Source organism: Prinia subflava, chromosome 7 (genome assembly GCF_021018805.1).
Source record: "Prinia subflava isolate CZ2003 ecotype Zambia chromosome 7, Cam_Psub_1.2, whole genome shotgun sequence".
NCBI classification, from domain to species: Eukaryota; Metazoa; Chordata; class Aves; order Passeriformes; family Cisticolidae; genus Prinia; species Prinia subflava.
The window spans coordinates 23534920-23557807 of NC_086253.1; the positions used below are offsets into that span (position 1 = coordinate 23534920).

The window sequence follows — 22888 nt, forward strand, 5'->3', positions numbered from 1 at the left end:
AGCTAACTGCCTCCACCTTCTGCACACCTGGCAGAGCTAAGGATGCCCAACACTTCAGAGATGGCCTCTTAGTTAATCATGCTCATAAAAAACAAGCCTCTGGATGCACGTGTATGAGAAGGCAATGGAAGACTTTGCCCTCAGCTTGGTACTGATGATATGTACTAAATTGGAGTGCCACTCTTGAGGTATCCAAGCTGCTCACTCAGTAAGTAAGGAAGGATCTCTGTGCACAGAGTAGCAAAGCCCTCCTTACTCCTCACACCTGCTGACAAGCCTGTGAACAGCTGTGCTGTGGCCAGGCAGAAGCAATGTGGTACTGAGACCTGCTCCTCTCCTGGTCTCTCTCCACCTGGGCCCTCTTAAGATGAATGGCTAGTGAGCCCTCTGTGGTGAGACTTCTGTATGCTTCTACAAAGAGCCCTTCAAATTGAAGGGAGTCTTTACATGCCATCCCCATTCAGAAATTCCAGTGTAAAAGTGCCAAGAAGTTGTATCAATGGAGAGGAAGAAGCCAAAGCATATTTTGTACTTTCTTCTTTGCTTAAAGGTTCCTTAGCAGGAATATATGGCCTCCAAGGAGCTAGCTTGACCCTGAGAAAAAAGGCAGTTAAACTGTTTCCACACTCTCATTTCAAGCAGATTGCCTAAATTTTTTGGGAAAGCACCTAATCTATTTGATTGCCTTATGGAGAGGGTGGAATGACCAATTTTATTTGGTGCCTTGATTCCTTGTTATGAACAATAAGGAAACAAGTGGATGAACTCTGTTGCTCCTGTCCCTTCAAAGTTCACATAAGAGTGCTTCAAAAAAGCACAGGCTGCTAATACTGTTGTGAGGTAATTGAGATACATAAGCAGTTCATCAGCATAATTAGTCCTGGAGAACCTGCTTGGCTCTTGCATAAGGCAATGCAAAATCCAATAGTTTTGGTCTAAATTTAACATAAAATTTGCTTTTTTAAAACATCCTTTGATCTGTGATGCATGCAAAGGGTGTCTGTATGTTACTAGGAGAATGGAATGTGGGAAACCAGGAAATCCAGAAAAATTATTTCCTTGTGTCTGTATTTTGTTTATGAGCTCCCTGGGGTCATCGGGTCTTCCTCTGTTTTGGCGTGTTGAATGAAATATGTGCTTGACTTCATCCCTCACTGATAACACAGACTGTGTTAATGATTGTAGTATCATGTTGAACTCCTAATTTCCGAAATTTCTTTGAATGCTACTTGTCTCAGCATATTTATTTAACTGTATTCTGCAGGTAGATGGAAAAGTCAGCATGAATGGAGAAAATGTCAACGGCATGGAAGAAAAGGATAAAGAATGTACAACAGTAATATTTACTCCTTCACCAACCAGATCTCTGAAATTTGATGGAGTAGCCAGAGGGGACAGGCCCCCAGTAGAGTTGAAGAAGGACCCCCCAAGTGTTGAGCTCAGTTTACAGAGGCCTGCCACTCAGAGTGTGCACAAAGAGCCAACAGTAAGACCAACACGAACAAACCAGCCTTATTTTCTTTGCCAGTTTTCTGTCTCATGATGTGTTTAATCACTAACTAATGATACTCAAGTGCCTGTGTTTGCCTTATTTCCAAAGGGTGTGCCCAGACCAGGAAAAAAACTATAAACAAAACCCCAAATCCTTTGTAAATTAAAGGCTTCTTCCTTTTGTATGTGGGTAGAGAAATGGGAGAGTAAAATTGAAAAAACTTTTTGCAGCCACTGGGGGTTTTGGGGGAATTTTTTTTTGTCTTTCTTTTTTGTTGTTGTTGTTTTGGGGGGTTTTTTTCCAGATGTCATGCAGCTGATAAGCATGCTTTAAATGTGCTGGGCCAGGGAGAAATTGATTCAGTGTCACAGCCATTGTGCGGGTTTATTCAGCGCTTCTCCCAGTGTAAGCTGATTAGATCAGCAACGTAATTGGACTGTGTGAGCCATTATAATTAGTCTCAGTTTTCAGTTTTCAAAAGAGGATGTGGATGTGCTGGCAGTTTTGAACATTTGGTTTTCATTCCCCTCTCAAAAACATTAGGAAAGGAGATAAGCTATTGAAATGCTCAGAGGGGCCAACATGCTTCTTAACTGCCTTATCAGAGAAACAAATTAATTTTATCTTTTCATCTTTCTCTACCCCTCTTCCCCAGAGGAAAAGGCAAGAGTAAAACTAGAGCATATCACAGCAGGCATCTACATGCTACAAAACTATAATAAAAGTAGATAGTAAAAACAAAACAAAAAATAAGGAGAGGATTGCAAAGAGAGCATGTAAAAGGGCTGCAAGCAAGTGGCAGGAGAGGGAATTCTCACCATTTTTTTCTGTGTAACAACAAAGAGAATTGGAGATGTGGTGAGAGTTGGAGTATGATAATTTTTTCTTTCATCTCAGATTTTATCCAAGCATTGGCCAGATGGATAACAGGGAGCAGGCAGAGATCTGTCCTGGTGCTTGATGGCTCATTCATGAGAAAGGGTTTGTGTTTTACTCCCCTGCTTAATGCCAGTCTCTAGTTATGGACAGCCAAACCATGGAACCTGCAGCAGTCATGGGAACTGGGGTGTGCCAAAAGCACAGACTTGATCCTGTCAGAGGGAACTGGTATTGAGTCAAAAGTGAATGATTTGCAGGGAACGCAGAGATGAGGCTGCTCCTGTCACAGCAATTTGGCTGTGAGGGGAAAGCCAGGTAAGCGTTGCATCTGATACAGAAGAGCAAATAATGGGAGCGTTTGGAGAACAGAGAAGAACCTCAGCTTGCTGGAGATTTGAAGCTCAATGACAATCAGAAAAGTAGCCAAGTGAAAGTGTCTCCTTTTCTAGGATTTTCAGGCCTAGTTAGAGTTATGAGGAAACTCAGCAGAAGTCCCTGTTCTTGAATGTGCTTGTATCTGTTTGATGTCCTCTCATCCTCCGCTTTCTACACCTTTGAGGATGATATGGCCAGCTGAATGCAAATTTTTCTGTGTCTGTTTTTTCCTTCCAATTCTTAGCTCTTATGGTGATATTGGCAAAGGAGGAAGAAGAGTTTGACTCCTCAGATTCCTTGTCACTCTTTGACATTTACAGAATAGTTCCTCATTTGTAAGCTTGAATGCAGTTAATGATGAAGCCTACAAGAGAGAATGAGTGTGCACCAAAATGGTGCTAGTGTCAGAGTGTCTTGCTCTAACTGCAAATTTTATATCACTAGCCTCACAATTCCATCAGCTATGTGACTGGGTAGTGCAAATCATCGTAATTACTCCTGGCACATTGGCTTCAAGCAAAGGTATGTATATTAAGCATGTCAAGGACAGAGCAAGGAGAGCGGACTGCTTTGAGGAGGAACTTCCATGGGAAAAGAGGTGGAATGCACTGAATGTGATGAGAGAGAAGAGAAGGAGATCTGCCTGTGGCTGGAAGGGAATTTGCCAGCCTAAAATCAGATTCCAGATTCCGTTTCTTCTGGATGTTTACTTCTCTCTGTCCAGATGCTTCTTTTTAATTTTCCAGGTCTCCATGCCTCAGACTAAGGCATGGGCAGTAACTTAGCTATTGAGCATACAGGAGAGCCTTGGGTTTTTGATGGAAAGGGCTTAGATGCCAGGTTACAGAGATGGGGTGTGGTACTGATGCTTGGCTTCTTCACTGTGTGTGTTGAGACACAGACAAGCTCTGCTATAGACAGCTTGATATTGATTTAATTGGTCTGGAGCCTTATCTGCAAGAACTGGGCAGCTACACTGGGCTCACTTCACTCAGCCTTCTCCCTGTACTTACTGTACTTCGGACTTTGGACAACTAACACCACGATGTCAGCTTCATCTACAGACCCTGAAAGCTAAACTGGTCTCTGAAGGATATAACCCCTCCTAGGAAGGTTGGGAATCCAGATTAGGAAAGATAAGATCCTCCTGGGCTTGTCCCACTTCCCATAAAACGAGACCTCGTGCTCAGTAGGATACTGGATCTTGCTGTCACTGTCAGCATTCCAGAAGGGAAAAAGAAGTTTGAAGTTTGCTCCAGGGATGGGATTTCCAAGCTACATATTCTTAGAAGTAAAGAAGCCTTCTGAAAGCCTCCTCTATCGCCTCCCACAAGGAGAAAACAGGGCTGTAGATTTTCTCTGATGCTTAATCCTTCTGACATTCTAGAGGAGGAGAAAATGAAAGAAACAGGTATTAAAAAGCAGCTGAGATGAAGAAGAGCTGGAAGAAATTACTGAAGCTCTTTTGCCTTGAGAAAACTTCTACAAATTAAGCATATTTTCAAAGCCATTTGTAAACTTACTTTCACTGTGTTTATTTGTATATTTTATTGATTCAGTTCTTCTTATCTGTGTCCTTCCCAGGCTTTGAATAAGATTCACAGGTAATAGTTCCTCTGTTAAGAAATGCTGAGTCAGGGGGTTGTTTTCCCCCCATCTAGTTGCTTGTAGATTTGGGTTGGTTTTGTGTTTTATTCATTCATTTTCTGCTCCAGGTCTCTTCTGTGAAATATACATTTCTTTTCATGTATACCTTACCTATGGCACTCCTGTCCTCCCCTTCTGATCCTCTTCCTGTTCTTTACATGCCCCTTCCTCCTCCTCCATCCCTCGTAAGGCTGCTCCCCTGCTGTTTCAGTTCATTTGTCAAATGGACTAGTTCTGTCTTCTCTCAGCCTGGCAGGCTTCCCTTTGAAGTCCCTCCTGTAGTCCTAGTTTGAGTCTGTCTGGCTGCCCTCAGGCGTTGTCTGCAACAGGGGAAGGTGCTGTGCAACTGTGCTCTAACAGTGCTTTTGGCCTGAAGTTTAAGTTGCACCCCTTAAAACACTAATACTGTTGAGGCTTTTGGGGAGCTGGACAAGTGCAGAGATGGTTTCCTGTGGGTGAGACCTCAGTGGCAGTTGTCTTTTTGAGAAGGACCCCATCCATATGTGAATCAAATAATGTTCAGCAGTCAGAGACTGACTGGGAAACATGTATGTCCTGCCTAAATCTACTATGAAATGAGGTGCAAAAAGTTGCAGCAGGTGGGCAGGACAGTAAAGAAAAGTATTATTAAATATATACTTATATCTCTAGAGCATAGGTAGAGTATTAGGTAGAGTATAGGTAGTGTATAAGTGATTTTATAGAAACTTACCTTTTCTTAAAGTAGCTTATGAAATTTTACCTGTGACTAAAGGCTTAAAAGGATGAACTTGGTCTATAAACAGGAGGAAAATAACCCACTGGTGTTTGTGGAGCAATGCTAAGAGGGGTGGCAGGTAAGGTGTACCTATACCTCTCAATGCAGCTGGAAAAACTAGGGCACAAGCCCGAAGACTGATCAATCAGTGGCAATAGCAGCAATAATGTGAAAATCATCTCCTCATCCTGTTCCTACCTGTCAGCCATTTAGGCTGTGTTTTCTTCCCATTATACAGAATAGTGGTGGACACTACAAATGCTGAGAAGCTGTATCCCCTAGCTCTTTGAATCAGAAGTTGGCAAAGTAAATGTTTTATTTTAGAATAGTGTTGGTGCAGAATTTAGTGTAGGGGAATTAATTTCTCAGTAATTAAGTAACATCACTTTATTTTAACCAATCTTTATGTGAGCACTTAGAAATTATTTGCTTCCTATAGCTCTAATTATAACTAAATTATTGGCTTCCTATAGCTCTAATTATAACTTTGCTCTGATCAACCAAAAAAAAAAATATAGGCAGCAACCTAAAAAAGATCAGGGTGAGATGGTGGTGGTGGGGAGAGACAGCTTTCTTTTAATTTTCCTCTAGCCAGATTAAACTTGTCCATTTCTACTCACTACACGCTTGGCACAAAATGCACTTGTTTTCTGTGTCCGAGTAACACTCTCCTTCGTGTTGAAGAATTCACTGATTGAACTGAGATTAAAGTATAAGCTTTCTTGTGGTTGAGGATTGTTGGCCAAGCTACAGGAGACCAGGGCTGAAACCCCGGTTTGTACATAGCCGGCAAGACAAGTCTTTGTTCTTTGATTCATGATGAGAAACACTCGTAGAGTAGGTCTGTCTGTTCCAGATTGACAGCTTTGCCTTGAACCACACATGAAAAGATGCATGGAGGGCTGGACTACCTGAAGGGAAGAAGGTGTAGGATAAGAAGTACGAGCAAAGCTTCAAAGCAGCTAGAAGGGAACTCTGCTCAGCATTTGGTTATGAACATACCATGCCTGTCTCCTGTCCTTCAGACAGCCATGTACTTTTCACTGTCTGTCAGTGAAAGAAGCTAATTTTACACCCCAGTTGGGCAGTACTAACTCTAATGACTATCAGGAATACTTCACACTTTCTTGCAATATTTTCAAGGCTTCTCTGTCAGTTACTGATTACCCTGATCTTTTGTTGTAAATAGCCGGCCTCAGTATATCATTATATAGCTGGCAGATGATTTAACTTGTTGAAGCAGTGTTCTGGCTGTAGTTCTATATTTGGCATAGCATGCAAGAAACTAAGCCGTCGTAGCCCAAGGTTGTGCCATCATTACCGCTCATGTCAGCTGCCAACATGAATTTTGATGAGGAAATCTTAGTACTAAAATTTTGAAGTCAATGATATGTGTAGAATTCGAATCACAGAAGTTTTGTGATTTGTCAGACAATTTCTACATGTGGCTATTGATGTTGCAACCAATTTCATTCCTGAATGGTTTTACAGAATTTAAATTGTAGTTTTAACCTGATTCTTTCTGATATCACTGCATTCTCACTGGTTCTAGACAGCTTGTTTTGTCATGTTTTTGTAGAAAATACAATAACAATATTTCACGTGATTTTGTGTGCAAGCAGTGTTAACTGACCTATGTTTTGATTTAATTTACAAGAAGGATTAATAAAGTTCTACTGTAACTTCCTTTGGAGTTTGTATTCTTGCAGAAATTGTGATGCTCTGTGTGTTAGGTACTTCTGGCTATTGTATTTTTAGGGTTTTATTAAGGGTGTAAAGTTCTGCCCCAGAAGTAGCCAATATGGCTTGTATGATCTTAATCAAAGAAATACTTAGACAGATGTCCTAGTTTATGTGATAAAAACCCTGTCTGTCACAAACGGAACTAATTTATTTTCAAGCCTAACAGGTTTGGTAACACTGTATGCTTGTGCTTGTGTCTTTGTTAAATGGATACTTTGTTCAGCAGAACACCAGTGTTGCTTAGTCCTCTGTACTGATGCGCTCATAACCACAACTGCCATCACAATATTTAACTTTACATTATGAATTAAGGCTAAGTCATAAATGGGGAAGTTTACTTCAACTCCTGGGCATCCAGATGCATGAGGTAATAAAAACACCCATCCAAGCAGACAGCAGTCTTCAGTTTTTAGAAGTTTTAATGGGACAGTCTTGACACCAGCCTGATGTGTGGGCAGAGATAATCAGAGCCCCTGTGCACTGAAGTTTTTCATGCTTCTCTTGAAGGCTTCATTGCCCGTGGTGGTGTTGTGTGACCTTCCCTCACAGGCACCTGCAGCAGAGCCTGTGTTTGGAATGACTCTGTTGCCCTGCAGAAAAAGACCTTGTCCACACAAACACATATGACAGAAGGGTGCTGAGAGGCTACATCTGTCCCTTATCCCAAGGCATGAGAGCTCCTCATAAAACTGAAGCACCTCAGAAATGTCACTCACTAGGTTACAGAGTCTTTCAGTCAAAATACAGTCCTCTTATGTGTAATGAAATGTTTGTATGCCTTTTTTTATGTTCAGTGATAACATCATTTGATTACAAATATTTATGAAATGTGAAGTATGATAGTCTGTGGTAGAAAACATTTTATTAAATGTATCAACACACTTAAGAATTTTCTTAAGCGTATCATACACCTGTGGATAAAATACTAGATAATACTACATTAACTTGGTATTATAAATAGAATTAAATTTAGTGGAAATAAGAGCGTTCCCCAGTGAAATTGGCTTCATTTTTTTATAAATTAGTTATTAATCAGTTTTATATTTTTAGCTGTATGTCACTAGCATTTAATTGCTCAGCAGAGGGAGGAGAAAGAGTCAAGTCTCGTGAGCAGGGACAGAACTTCTGCAGCATGCCATTGGAAAGTCAATTTTCCTGCAGCAAGTAGTAGCTCTTTTTTCTATAAATAACGTTTATGTCTATACCTGGTTCAACCTCCTGGATATAGTTTATGGGCAGGTTTAGTTACTGTGCTTGTGCAGAACAGCTGCATGACAGCACTCTGTTAAGGTTCCAGAGGTAACTCCAGACCCAGAGGTGATACAAGTGCATCTTGTCTGTGCATCATGCATCACTGCAACATTCATAAAAAAAATCAATCTAAATATTAATAATTGAAATCTACAACAATTTCTTTGGAAGGCTTATGGTTTGGATCAGTGAGTGTGGAGCCTCTTGCTTTTCCATGTGAAAACAACCTTGTTTAGGGCAAATCCTGAGCTCTCAATAATAGCCATTTGTTTAGGTTTAACAGAGTTTTGTAGGTTGTAAGATGACGTAGAATAATTCAGGCTGTAGGTCTCTAGGTGAGTCTGCTTCTCAAAGCAGGATCAGATGTGAGATCAGAACAGGTTGCTAAGGGCTTGATCACTCAAATCTTGGAAACCTCTGAGAACAGATATGGCATGACCTATCTGGCTAGCCTGTTGCACTGGCTTGTCTGTCCTCATGTAGAAAAGAAATAGTTATTTCTGCTTTAGTCAAGGTTGGGAAGGATTTCCTGTAGCTTCTCCCCTGGCTGATGTATCAGGAGCCAGAACTGAGGCTGAAGGGGAAATGTTCTTTAGTTGCAGTAGAATTCTGCTGGGGCTTTTGTGATGAAAACTCAGTGACACACCAGGCTGGTGTCCAGATGAACTGGGGGAGAGAGGTGGGTTATGTGAAAGAAATGAGCAACTAAGGGGCAAGAGATAAACCTCTGGGCCACAGAACTTGCAGACTTTGGAGCATTTCTGTGGGGCTGTGTTTTAGCCTGTGCCTCATCTCCAGTGACCATCCCTCCTGGGAGTGTGTGAGACACGGAGGGAGAGGTCTGTGCTTTCTTCACTCTTGGTATAGATGCATTCACAGGTGGACATGGTAGAGAGGAAGTCCTGAAACTTTCCATGTTACCTTTTTAGAGACTCTATTTCACTTTCTGCCTCATCCAGTTCAAGAACTGCTTCTAGGCAGGTGGGAGATGTGTCTCCATGTCTTGCCTGTGGCAGAGGCTGAGGGTGCCAGAGGTGAGGGTGCACTGGAAAGTGGCAGCAGTGGTGAGGATGGCAGGCAGCCAGCCCCAGCAAGCGCTGCCGCTTCTGGAGACTCGTGGCTGTGATCTGGCGCCTGTCCTGCTGAGAGGTGGCAGCACAGCCCTTGGCAGCTGCAGGCCCTTCTCTTGTTCCCAGCACTGCTGGCTGCCTGCTGGGTTTGCCTGGGTCACTGGCCCTGGCCATGGCTGCACACCAGTCTGCACTGTTTCCTTGCAGGGTGTCTTCCTAGACGTATCCTTGTCCCAACTGAGAGCTTGTCTCCCTCCAGAGAGGAGACAAGGCAGGGATTCACAAGCTTTGCCAGCAGTAAATTTCCCTGGAGCTTTGTGGTCTGTCCACAGGTGTTGACATCCTGTTGGCATTGCCAGCAGATGTCTCCAGTTATGAAGCTGTGAGAGCCCAGGTCTGTTTTTCATAGGGTGTGTTCAGATAAGGGGCCATAGGCTCATGTGGGCCTGCAGGGATGGGAAACAGGATCCATACGAAGGTGGAGGTCTGATTCCTGCCAGCAGAAAAGAGGAAGTTTCATCAGATTTCCTCCTTTGCAGCTGTTAAGAAGATGGAGAGGAGTGGGAGGAGGACAGGAAAGAGAGTCTACAATAGGCTATTTCTGAAATATGTTACTTTTTATTTCTAAAAGTAGTCTGCATTTTTTGTTTTCCTCCATTGAATATGCTATTTTCTAGAGTTTGGATGCATTAGTTATTGGCAATGGCTGACAGCTTTGCTGCAGATTTTTCTCGATTTGCTTTCTGGAAAAGCAGATGTATGGTGGAAGCTGCTGAATACATCAGCTGAAGTGTTACCCTTGTTTTGACAGGGTGGTTTTAACTCTGCAACAGCCCTGTCCAGGTCAGGAAGCTTGCTTTTCAAAGGCATTTGAATTACTGGCTTGATACAGTCTCACCATATTTTTTCAGTCCTCTCTTAATAGTGTTTCAAGTATTTCATTACCTTTAATACCAACTCTGCCTTTTCCCTTCAGATAACAGATTGTTTAGACAACCGTGAAATAAAGGAAGTATTTAATTACTTTGCCTTTTTCCAAACCCTACTATGTGCTATCTATTCACTAATGCATACATTTTTGTGTTATTCTGGAAGGGGAAACTAGGGGTGAAATGTATGCTTATCTCCAGCTAACACAATCCAACATACCCTACAGTCTTAAAAGCTTGGAGAAGCTATTCCAAACCAACCACATTAATGGCTGATGATGAGCAAATTGAAAAGGAGATTAAAGCACAGCCATTCAATACCCAGACGGGCACATACTGCTCTGAAACATTCTCCCCAACACCCTGCTGAGCTCCACACTGATGTGGTTCAAACACACTACAAAGGAGCAGCAAGCACTGCCTTGAGGAATTAGCACATACTTTTATTTCCACTGTTCTCACTCCATGCTATGTTCCTCCCTCCAGGCCTCCCCGGTGGAACTGGATGGAGCTGACAGCCTGCAAGCCGAGCCCAGCCCCAGCAGTGTGGCACCTGCCCCCCCGGAGTGCCCATCCCCAGGTGGGTGTGCTGCCACCCCACCCTGCCCCTGCCTGTCCCCTGTGGGTGCGCTGCCACCCTCACCCTGCCCCTGCCTGTCCCCTGTGGGTGTGCTGCCACCCTCACCTGCCCCTGCCTGTCCCCTGTGGGTGTGCTGCCACCTCACCCTGCCCCTGCCTGTCCCCTGTGGGTGCGCTGCCACCCTCACCCTGCCCCTGCCTGTCCCCTGTGGGTGTGCTGCCACCCTCACCTGCCCCTGCCTGTCCCCTGTGGGTGTGCTGCCACCTCACCCTGCCCCTGCCTGTCCCCTGTGGGTGTGCTGCCACCCTCACCTGCCCCTGCCTGTCCCCTGTGGGTGTGCTGCCACCTCACCCTGCCCCTGCCCTTCCTCACTTATGTGCCCGGGTTGAGGCACACCCTGTGGCAGGAATCTGCCAGGAGCAGCACCAGCAGCACCAGCAGGGCTCATCTGAAAATGCTGCAAATGTCAATAATCTGGACATAAAATGAAATTGTATGCTGTCAGAACAGTGATCACTGTAGCAGCCTCCCAGGGGATGTTAGAGCCCCTGTGGCAGGAGGTTTTTCAGGTGCAGCAGGACAGGGTGCTAGAGAATCTCCTCTAGGCTCCCTTGCCCACAAAAAGCAGGTCTAGAGGGTCTGTTGAGGTCCCTTTCAGCCTGGCCTGTCCTGTCATTCTGTGGTTGAAATGACACACCTGAGTTGTCCACTGGGCCATTTGTGCAAGTGAAAAGCCAGTGCCACAGCATGCTGTAACCAGAAAGCAACAAGGGCAGAAGCTACCAGTCAGTAAAAATTTCTGTTTAACACATTTTTCCCCCAAGACATTAAGGAATGGGGGGAAAGAGTAAGAAGGGGCACTTCAGTCCCCATAGGGGCTTTAAATGGACAGTATTGTGCAGACTCCTAATTTTCTGCCTTAAAGCCTTTATGCATGATTCTTAATCTGGGGAAATGAATTTGCTGGTAGAATTTCAAGCTGTTTTCCTCAAAAGTGTGTTTCTGAAACATTGTCTTTGAGTTGGCACTTTATTTGCTGTATGTTGTTATACTAAGTTCATGGTAGTTTTTTGTTTTTCATTTTTTTAAAATGGGTCTATCAAAGTTCAGCTTGATATAGGTAAATAAAAAGTACTATATCAAGTAAATGTTTAAATGAAATCTCTGGCTGTAGTTGGTATGTAAGCATAAAGCTCCTATTTGTTGGGGATAAATGTGACTTAAACAATTGAGCTTTGCCCTCAAACATCAATGAGGTACCATTCCCCAAAGATTAGAAGCACATGGGCTGTTAGCAAGGGCTCATTAGCTGCCTTAATTACTTTGGGCCCTAGATGCCAAAGTACGTAGTTTGACAATTTTAAATTGCATCTGGTGGGTAATGTAGAAGGTGCAATCTTGTAATGAAATGACCATATTCTCCTCTCCAGAGTCAACAGTGATGAGCTGGTGTTGTCTACAAATCACAAAGCCATCTTGGCTTCAGCTCCTCAGCTGTCAGAAATGCTCAATCTTTAGTATTGACAGCAAATTTTGTCTGGCAAGAAAAACTGAGATAGCATTGCAAAAATTGAAATGATAAAGTAACATGGAGTTTTCACAATGTCTGCTTTGGAGGCATAGATGGGGTCCAAACTGTGTGAACCTCTTGTAGAGTAAGCAACCTCCTCTGCTGTTCAGTAGAAGCCAAACACTTCCATGCTGTGGCCCCTATGCCTCTAATGGTGGGGAAACAACTCCAGAGGAGGGTGCATCTGCCCTGATGGCAGCAGCTCTTGTCTCTCCTTGTGTCCACGTTCTTAGTGGAGTTGTAGGCTGGTAGGTTTAGTGAAAATAGGCAAGCTGAGATATCCTCCAGTGCTGACAATGAGACCATGTCAAATAGCTACTTAACTCTGTAACATCTTAATACCTTACCTTATGGTAGGATTGATCACATAACTTCAGTAAAGAGATCTTAGCTCAGTAGGCCCATTATAGGTTACAGCTCATCTCAGACAAAAGAGTGCCTGAAATAAAAGTTTGTGTGACTCTTTCCCAAGGACGACTTCTCTGTTTTTGTTGACCACGAAGGGTGGCCAATGATGCCCAAGTCAAGTGTAAGTGTATAAATTTTGATAGGTGAATTTCATTCTTTGAGTTTTGCCTTCTCTGAGATTAATTTTTCCCATTTTGCAGAAAAAAGTTTATTTTTTCAAAACATCCAGTAAATGGGCTCACAGTATATCCAGTATGAAACTGTATTGTAAGAAATAGGCGTATGTTTTATTTGAAGAAGTATCTTAACTTTGCAACATTATCTCTTTTATGTGTGGATTGGGTTTAGATCAAAAGCAATTCAACTCAACTGCAGCTTGTGCCAGCCCTGTTGTGAAGAGATTAGAATTTCTTCCTAGTCCTGTCCCTTCAGAGGAAACTGCTTCAAGCAAGAAAGATGTGAAGAAAGTGGAAATAGAGCAGCAGAAGGAAGCGGAGCTCTCTCCTACACAGGAGGTCTGTACAGGCAAGAAAAAGAGGGAGTGAAAAACAAACAAACAAAACAACACCAAACAGGAAAAAAAAAAGAGATCTTACACAGAAATTTTTAATGTACAAATTGGTATTTTTCTCCATAAAATGTCACTTCAGGAGTTCATTCAAAATATGACTCTGAAGGATGGTTTCAGCTGCCAAATCCTGTGGTCATCAGAGGGTTCCCCCTCAAAAGGAACTCCACAGTGTCTGCTTGTAGCATTTGAACCTGTAAATTGATGAGACTAGAAATGAGAATTTAACCTACAAACCCAGTCCCAGCACCTATTGGGAGGGCAGAGTATCCAGAAGGTGCAGACAGTGGAGCTTATCCTCTTAGTCCTCTTGAGGTGCTGAACAAGTGCCCGTGGTGGCAGAGGTAACAAATGGCTGTGACCATTCTGCTCTTTCAGGTGAGTTAGATGTTGGTTAGTTAGATGTTGTTAGAGGATTGACTTTGGTGTGCAGGGCAGTGTGAATGTCAACAGGAAACAGCTACCAGTTACTTACAGGACTTCAATACTGCAGCTCCCTGTTGTCATCTTGGAGATAGAGGTTTCAGCTTTGATAATGTTGTTTCAGAAAATAAGTAGAAAGGGTTTAAGCTGACCTTTGAACCTGCTGCTTTTTAATGCTGTTTTCTGCTCCCAAATGTCCGAACAGGTGACTAAAGCAAAAGTCCTGGAAGAAAAGGGCAGTGTAGTGCTGCCATTTTTAAAGAAACTACCTGAAACCAGCCAAGTTACTCTGCATAACTCTGGTCTACAAGGTGAGCAAAAAGCATTTGGAAAACTCAGCCAGACATAGCTGAATATGGGCATGTGGTGTTCAGGGATATGTGCCTAATCCATGACTTGGAGGGTTTTGGAGCTAAAACAGTTATTTTCTAGTTTCATTGACTGATATTGGTAGTGTGACTTCTGTGATGAAAAGAACTCTTCTGGCTATTCCTCTTAAACACAGCTGCAGAAATTTGACAGAGCAGAAGGAGAGCCCTTTCTGGCATTTACCCGGCCTAGCAGTAAAGGCTGGTTTATGTCAATGAGTATTACATACTGCTGCTCACAGATGAAAATGACTTAGCAATTGGCTTTATCTCACAATAAAACTTTCTGGAGATAAATTCTGCACTCATCTGCTCTTGTGGAGCTCCTTTTCATAGATGAACAGTACACATATCTGGCCACATCCTTGAATTTGATCACTGCCCAGCACAAGTTCTTGCAATGCAGAACCCTTTTTTTTCCTTGCCTCCATGACAAAGTATTGCTCGAGACTGATAATGTTTAGTAGTTTGATTTCACATTTGTTTTAAATATGCATATATTTAGGTATTGTGGAAGAAAGAGAGAAAAATCAACTGAGTTTTTTTTCCACCATAAGAACTTCCTAGGTTGTTAATCTATAGGTAATAAACTGATTAGGCTAATGTTTTCAAGGTTAAAACTACTGAAGGGGATCCATTTTGAAAAAACTGAAGAGGGACTTTTTATAAAGCCGTGTAGTGATAGGACAAGGAATAAAAATATTAATCTGAAAGAGGGTAGATTTCGATTAGATATTAGATGGGATGCCCCATCCCTGGAAGTGTTCAAAGCTAGTCTGGATGGAGCTTTGAGCAATCTGATCCAGTGGAAACTGTCCCAGTCCATGGCAGGGGGAATTGAAACTACACGTTCTTTAAGGTTCATTCCAACCCAAACCACTCTATGATTGAAAAGGAGTGGAATTCTCACTTGTTTTTAGTGGGTAGGTGCTACCCAAGCAGACTTTGAGAACAATATCCTTTTATGTTAAGCAGATCAAACCAAATATTGAGTGACAGGTTGTAGGTCTCTTGCCTTGTCTGTTTTCTGACCGGTGCTGAAACACTTGGCTGCACTCTAGTGTTCACAGCACACAGAGCACTGAAAGGCTCACAGATCCATTAAAACCTGCATCAGCGATAGGAATGAATGCAAGCACCGTGCAAGACTCCAAAGGATGGCTGCCCTTGCATCAGTGTGCTGGAGCTTTCATGTAAGTCCAGGTGCCGTGTTGCAAAAGTAGCATTTAAGTACAGATAGTCCATGTGATCTTCAGGTCCATTGTAAATCAGCTGCCGTGGGCCAAAGCGACCGCAGGCAAACCCCTCTCGTGGCCAAGGTGGCTGAGGTCTGAGTGTGCCATCCCCTTTTCACCACGCTGTTTCTTGTTTTGTCTCGTGCCGTTGCCTGCAGAGCCGCCCCGCGGGGCCGTGGTTCCGCTTAGGGTCCGCAACCACTGGCGGCGCTCACAGTTTTTCTCGCAGTCAGGTAAATGCGGCGCTGGGAACAGCTCCAGCCCTCCTGCTGCTCCAGCCATAGGTGTCTTCGGACACGGGGCTGGAGTGAAAGCTGATGATCACGGGGACTTGTTCTACCTCTTGCTTTTGTAGAAATTATCTATTCCTGCTGCACAGTTGACAAAGAGCTGTTGGGTTGCACATTGTTATCATGCTCTGGTTTCAGGCACCCAAAAGAAATCCCTTGCCTATAAATACCTCTTTCATAATTTCTTTAAATCAGTCTGATTTTCAAAGACATTTGGATAGAAAATGGCAATGGTTCTCTTCGTAACTGTGGCTCTTGAATAGTGTAGTCCCATCCTTTTAGCATCGCTGTACTTTTTCCTTCCTTGCGCTGAATCACGAAGGAAAAAGTAGATCAAGGTAGGTAAGACTTGGTGTCTGAACACTGCTAACACCTGTGGCCAGAAGTAGATGGCATTAGCTAGTGGTAGAGTAGAACCTGATATTAGTTAATATTGTACTCCTCTATACCCAGATTAAAAGTAGTTTTGTTGGTGATGGTTATAATCGGGTTTTCTGATTTATTTGCTTGCAGTTAGTCCTTGCATTTGGTTGTGGGAGTAAATAGGAAACTAACATGAAGCTTATACACAGATATAATGTAGATTTATTTACAGGCTGAGGAAATTTTGCTATGTTAAATTTAATCTTTCATTTTCTGCGTTTTTTTTTAATAGCTGATTCTGATACTGGTGATAAATCAAATGTGAGTACCTTTTTTGCATTATTGTCTGGTCTAGTGATTTGTGTTTAGCAGAAATTAATTTTTTATGCAGACTGTCTCGTAACATCCCTAAATCAGAATAAGAACTTTTTCTCATGAACATGTGAAAGGGAAAGTACAACCCAAATCAAGGCATTATCTGAATCTAGAATTCATTCATTCTCCTCTTATCTGGAGCTAGCTATACAGTATTTGGTTGCTGGAGCCCTAGAGCTTCACAATCTCTAAATAATATGTAATTTTAAATTATCCACTGTATTTTAAATGCATAGAAATGAAAGGACTTCACAATTCTATTGTTTCCTCAACAAAACAAAAAAAACCCAACACACCACAAATGCTACTCTGAAGTACACAGTACTTCACATTCTGTTCATCCTATAGAAATAGACATAATCTCATCCTATGAGATTCAAATACTACTTGTAGTGAAAAAGGATATGACAGCAAGTATCTAAAATTTCCCTTAATTATAAGGATTTTGAACATATCGTGTAATAGGATCCTTAGTGAAGCCTGAGGATTTATTTAATTATGGATAAAAATTCAAAGCAGGGCTGTTGTGCTGGCAGACATAAAAAGAGAGAATATTTTTTACAGCCTAAAATTTCTTTTCATGTTGTAAAGAAGATTATAGAGAAGCAAAAGACGTATGTTCCTTAAATTTGAGTCCCTGGAGGTGGCTCTGTTCAGTGATATTTAGAGCTTTCTTTTTCCCCCTTTGAGTTGAAGTGTCCCAAGACTTTCTTTGCAAACCAAATGATTCTTTTTTCATGTGGCTATGAATGGGCAACCCCAAGTGTCAATGAAGCTAAGAATATTGTCTGCTGACTGAGAGAACCCTTATCTAGTTCTCAGTTTCCCATTGTAACATCATCAGCAGGGCTAAATCAGGCACAGTGCAGTTTTCTCTGGTACCCATGTGAAGTGTAGTGTCACAGTCTAATAGCTTGGTTTTCCTTCATGTAAGTGTTTCAATTTTTGGTCCTGGGATCCAGAAGAAGAGCGAAAGCGCCAGGAAAGGTGGCAGCATGAGCAAGAACGCTTGCTTCAGGTAGGGAAGAAACTGTATGTCTTCCACTGTGTGGTTCAGCTGTTGAATTGTCCCTTTGGACTAAAGTTGAGCATTTTGTGTCATGTTTTCCGCATCCTCTGTGGATGCATGAGCTAACTCTGTGGCAGTTAAGTGATAAATGAGCACACATACACGATCTCTGTGGTTTAGGCACAGAGGCATGTCTCTCTTCCCCATTCCATGGGAAGATGAAAAGGACTTGGTCCTGCAATCCAGTGCAGAGTTAAACCAAATGTGTTGGTCCTCAATTGTATGTAAATTATGCTGAGCACAGACTGCAAAGCACTTAATTACTTGGAGCCTCTTTCTCAAGACTGACAGTTTGTTAACCCTGATGCCTATGCAACTCTTCTTTAAAATTATGGTCTTAATAGCTTTTTGTAGAATTCTGCTGTGTTCACAGGTTCTTCTTGGAAAATATCAAGCTAAATTTGGACATGAAAGGACTTGGATTTTAGGGAGTTTTGTGAGAGAGGGAAGTATCTTCAACACAACCATTAGTTTTGCCTAATGGTAGAGGAAACTCTAAAAGTTCTAGATTTGTGTCCTAGTTGGAAGAAATGCAGCAGCCAGGAGAACCTGAATTTCCCAGTCAGGAGTGTCTTTTGAAACTGTGACTAGCTTTGATCCCAAAGAAATAGTGTCTTTGTTTAATGTAACAGAAGGGCAAACAACTGTCAAGGGATGGAGAATAATAAAATGGAATTTTTTAATGCTTTAAGAAGGACTGCGTATCTCTAAGCTTTCTTGAAATCATCTAATTTTGCACCTCTTAAAATGGCATCAAATTCTCATAATAATTTCTCTGGCACATGTGGGTGCTCTCTCAATAGTAAATGTCTCTTCTAGATTAGGCAGATGTGGTTACCAATCTGAACAGATGTTGGAACTGGTGTAAGAGGGAAATGGAAGTCACCATTTCTCTCCATATTCAAACCAGTTCTGGCAAACTATTTTAAACACCTCTTCGAGATAATTTCTTGTGCAAAACTCAGTGAAAACAATTCTTAAGAAATCATCCCTTCAAGGAAGAAAATAAACTATTTAGTTAATTATAATCTTTCTTCAAACCTTTATACTATTCATTTATCTTTTAAACTTGCATAGTTATTCATAATTCATTAAATTGTATTGGCATATTTCCTAAATTAGTACCAGTAGCTGCAAAACCTGTTTATTTATATGCTACTTTGCTGAAGTTTTTAATGTACAACCATTGTCTCAGTGCTTTGGGGTCTGTGAAACATTTTTGAAACTTAATATAGTAAGATAAACAAGAAATTATTAATATTTTTGAGCATAAACTTAATTTCTGACCAAAGATTTTAAAAATTCTAAGAAATTAAACTTCTTCTAATGTGTCAAATATTCCTTGAAGTTTGAAGGTGTTAAATGCAAGTCCTGGAACAAAATGAACAAAGTGAAAAAGAAGTGCTTTTTTGACACCTATGGATGTTTCTAATTTTTATCCTTTTATTTCTTCCTATTTCTGATTAAACCACTCTTAGAAAATTCATTTTTGCTGTGGAGATACTACAGAATTTACTCTTAATACTGAATGCTCTGAATTTTTGCACAGGAGAAGTATCAGAAGGAGCAGTACAAGCTGAAAGAGGAATGGGAGAAGGCCCAGAGAGAAGTTGAAGAGGAGGAGCGTAGATACTATGAGGAGGTATAAGGCTCAAATAAGGAGGTTGTTTTTTGTTTTGGGTTGTTGGTTTTGGGGGTTTTTTTGTATTTAAATGCACCCACTTCTGTAACCAAAAAAAAAATCATCCCATACCTAGATTAATTAATGAAAATCCTCTTCAAGGCTGAATTCTGAGGAGGATTGTTTCTCTTAAACACTGTCATAGATGTTGAGGAAAAATATTTAAATATTTGGACAGGTATCCTGAGCACCTCCTCATAGGTGGAGGTGTCTAATTGCTGTGCGAGCCTGGGTGAGTCAGTACAGCTGTGTCTGGGCACGCTCAGACTTCCCTGCGGGGGCAGAGCCCTGTGTGTTTTGGCATATACTTGGTGCCTTGAATTGGTGGAACTCCAGATGAAATTGTTGCTTGCCTTGGGTTTGATCATGGAGGTATTTTGTAACTGGCCTTTAAAAAAAAAGGAAATGTTCAAATTTGCAGTTGTGGGATATTAACAATCTATAAGATAGTGGTTTTCTTCTGTTGTATGTAGGTCATCATTGCAGGAAACTGGAAAATATTAGAAGTTTATCTATGCATTATGTAAATGGATAGTTTCTCATCTGTGCTTGAGGGACATACTTGTGGTCTAAACAAGAATTTTTTTTCATCTTTCAGAATAAGTTTCTCATGTACCAAGGGTAATTTCATACTTTTATATTAAACTTAATACACTGGTGCTCTGCAAAACAGTAGTTCCATGCAAGTGAAATATTCTTTCCTGTTTTGAAATTCTAAATTCTGAATTCTACCATTCATCCTAATAGTAAAAGGAATGGAAGTGCAAAACCTTGAAGTAACTTAAAAAATGAAGTGTTATCATTATTCTTGGTACCACAAGTCCTTATTTAGCCATTTAAATATGGCACATAGCCAAATATTATTTTCCTTATGTGTTTCATAAGCTCATAGTTTACATTCTGTATTTTTAACCCCCACTCTCTCCTGATGCTCTTTCTTCAGGAGCGCAAGATAATTGAGGATACTCTAGTTCCATTCATTGTTTCTTCAAACTCTGCTGAGCTCCTCTCCTCTTATTCCTCTACCACTGAAGGAAACAAGACCGTGGTGAGTTTCTCATGGAGTAGTAAGGCACTGAAGAGTAAACCTTCTTTAGTGCAAAGTTTAATCCTTTGCTGTCCAAATCTGGGAGCCATAAGAGTAAGGATATTCCCTGGATCTCTTCTCTAACTGGTGATACCTCAGAGTGCTGTAACTTAGATTTTCACAACAAAATAGCTGTATTCCCAAGCAAAGTGCTGCCATCCCATTTTCAACTGGATCAGAGAATGGTACTCTCTCTCTGCAGCCTCTGTTTTTAATTTGTGCTGTGAAATTTTAAATATCATCCAAAACCAACAAAATCTTTAGTGGTTTCCCTGAATCCAAAATCTCGAGTGTAAAATAGTCCTTTATGTATATGTCAGATGAGACGGAATCCTGCCTCCAGTTTTCCTCCTTTTCTCTCCCATCATCCCTCCTAGAAAGCAGCAAAGCAGAGGAATGTTCATTCTATGTTTGGATTTTTCCCTCATGCAGCACAGAATGTTCAGAATGTTTAATTCAATGCCTCTAGCCTCTGATTAAATCAGTGTTTGCAGAGATCAGGGAATGACACCCCAGGTGAGATCACTATCAAGTAAATGTGGGATCCACAGACATAATTTTCTCTTGCCTAAGGCACCTGCACCCAGGCATCTGCCTTTTCCCATTCAACTTCAGGATTAGGAGTACTGTATCGTTTGGTTCTCCTCTCACTCTTCCGGCCCCCCTATTCTCACTCATCCCTGTGCAAAGGCATCAGCCATGGCCAATTTTTGGCATGGCTGTGCAGCAGTAACTTTCTTGGTGGAGTTGCTTATGCCACTCAGGACACTGCCTGCACCCAGAAGTGAGGGATCTCATGCCATTGCTTATTCAAGTTCCACAAGTCAGGTGTGAACCACTCCTGTACCACTTTGGAAGTAGTACTGGTGTTGTCCTTTGAGGATGCCCAGTGTATGTGAGTAATGTTTTGCTCCTAGGCCGTGGCAACGAGCTGAGGTCACTCACAAGTCCAATGGGAGACTGTCTAGGCTCTCAAAGTAATTCAAGGATTTCTGCCAAAGAGTATGTAATGGGAAGTTTTAATTTGGTGTCCTTAGCACCATAATTGGTACCTAACTTATTTCATGCTCAGCTTAGTCCAACTACTAGCTGTTTCAGCTAAATTCTTACCTAAATCCAAAGTTAGCCTTACCAGGTTCAAATGGTTCTACTATATGTTCTTTTTGATCATAAGTTGTGTCAACATAATGTATCTAGGGGCAGCCTGTACTTTTTCCATGTGTGCGCCAATGCCGAATTCAAAGGGAGCTCCTTGTTCCCTCGTCATCTGTCTTCTAGAACTCAACTGATTCAAACAGCTGTCCAGGGGAAGGCAAACAAAAAGAAGTTACAAAGCAGAAAAAGCTGCTCTGGGAGCAGGACAGTATTTCATCTCTGAAAAGCAAGGAGAACGAGCTCTGGCAAGAGAAGAGGAGGTGTGTATTAACCCTAAGCATTTCGTAACCCTGTGGAGGTAACCCTTGTGTTCTGTTGGCTTCTGGGATATCGCGTGTGCCCAGGATTGATGCTGCAGCATCAGCACTTGGTGGCCTTGATACAATATATCCTGATCAATATTCACTGGCCCCACAGAGCCACGCCCATGTGGCAGTGCACAGTGCCAGTTGTGCATATCAGAAGGCTTGTCTTTTCCTTGTATCGCTTTGCCAAGAGGCTGCCACAGCAACCTTAGACAGCTCAGAGATCTGTGTACATCGCTGCACTGTGTATGTGTACAGTTCACAAGCCTTCTGAAGGGCTAGAGGAGCAATAGCTGTTTTCACTCAGAATCTCTGTGAAATTGCCTGGCTGTCTCAGAAATGCCATACCCAATCTTGCCAGGTGGTGTTAGAAGTCCTTTGCTTGACTGCTAATTAACAGGTTTCACAAAAGAGAAGAGGCATCTGATGGTGCTGAGCAGTGTAGAGAGAACATGGATAAAAGCTTTTTTTCTGTCAAAAAAGCCCTTTTCCACAAATCCAAAATGATCTTCAGCACATCTACATGGCAGTTTGAGGTAAGCAGGAAGACTTGGACTATTTGGAGACAAACTTGTTAATTCATTAAAGCTTTCTCATTGCTTTGTCATTGCAAAATTGACACAATAACAGAAATCTTTTTGTGAAAAATAGACTGATATTCAGAAGTCTGATTTTGCCATTGTATTCTAGGTGACATTTTTCCTGACATTTTATTTATACAATGTCACTTATTTTTATTGGCAGTGGGAATAAAGTGCTCTCTGGATACCCAGAGACTGGTGTCTTAAAAGGAGGAAGTGAACAGGAGCACCACGTGCCGGTGATGGAGCGCAGCTCACCTGCCAGACTGAATCTGCCACTGACTCAGGATGAGAGTAAGACTCCTCTTAAGCATGGGTTCTTCTCCAGACAGAAATCAGGCACAAATCTGACTCAAAGAATTTTGGAAATTGACAGTACACATATATCTTCAAAACTGGAATGTCTAAGACAAAAAAAAATATTTTATGTTAGCAAAGAAAGGCATGTTGAGGTGAAATTTAAACTCTTATTTTCATCAGAGATGAGAGTTTCTGCAGCAGGTATCTCATTTATAGGTCTACATGTTCACAGTACCAGTTAAAATGGTAATCTTCCATCTTTTATATAATCTTACATATATATAGGATTTATCTTGATACAGAGAGCATATTTCCAATACTTTTCTTTTTATAGCTAATTAGATTCCTGCCCATTTCAGTCCAGTAAAAATCATTAGCAATGTCTAA

At 41.7% G+C, this 22888-nt stretch overlaps 1 protein-coding gene across 1 annotated transcript in view; it reads left to right on the forward strand.

Annotated features, from left to right (window-relative positions):
* Positions 1-22888, forward strand: part of LIMCH1 (LIM and calponin homology domains 1) — a 180704-nt gene that overhangs the window by 145131 nt on the left and 12685 nt on the right. Inside the window, 11 exon segments of the mRNA XM_063401840.1 lie at positions 1265-1486; positions 10630-10723; positions 13050-13216; positions 13898-14003; positions 15454-15528; positions 16241-16269; positions 17258-17341; positions 18942-19034; positions 20017-20121; positions 21439-21575; positions 22365-22495. Coding sequence (XP_063257910.1) covers positions 1265-1486; positions 10630-10723; positions 13050-13216; positions 13898-14003; positions 15454-15528; positions 16241-16269; positions 17258-17341; positions 18942-19034; positions 20017-20121; positions 21439-21575; positions 22365-22495 — 1243 coding nt within the window.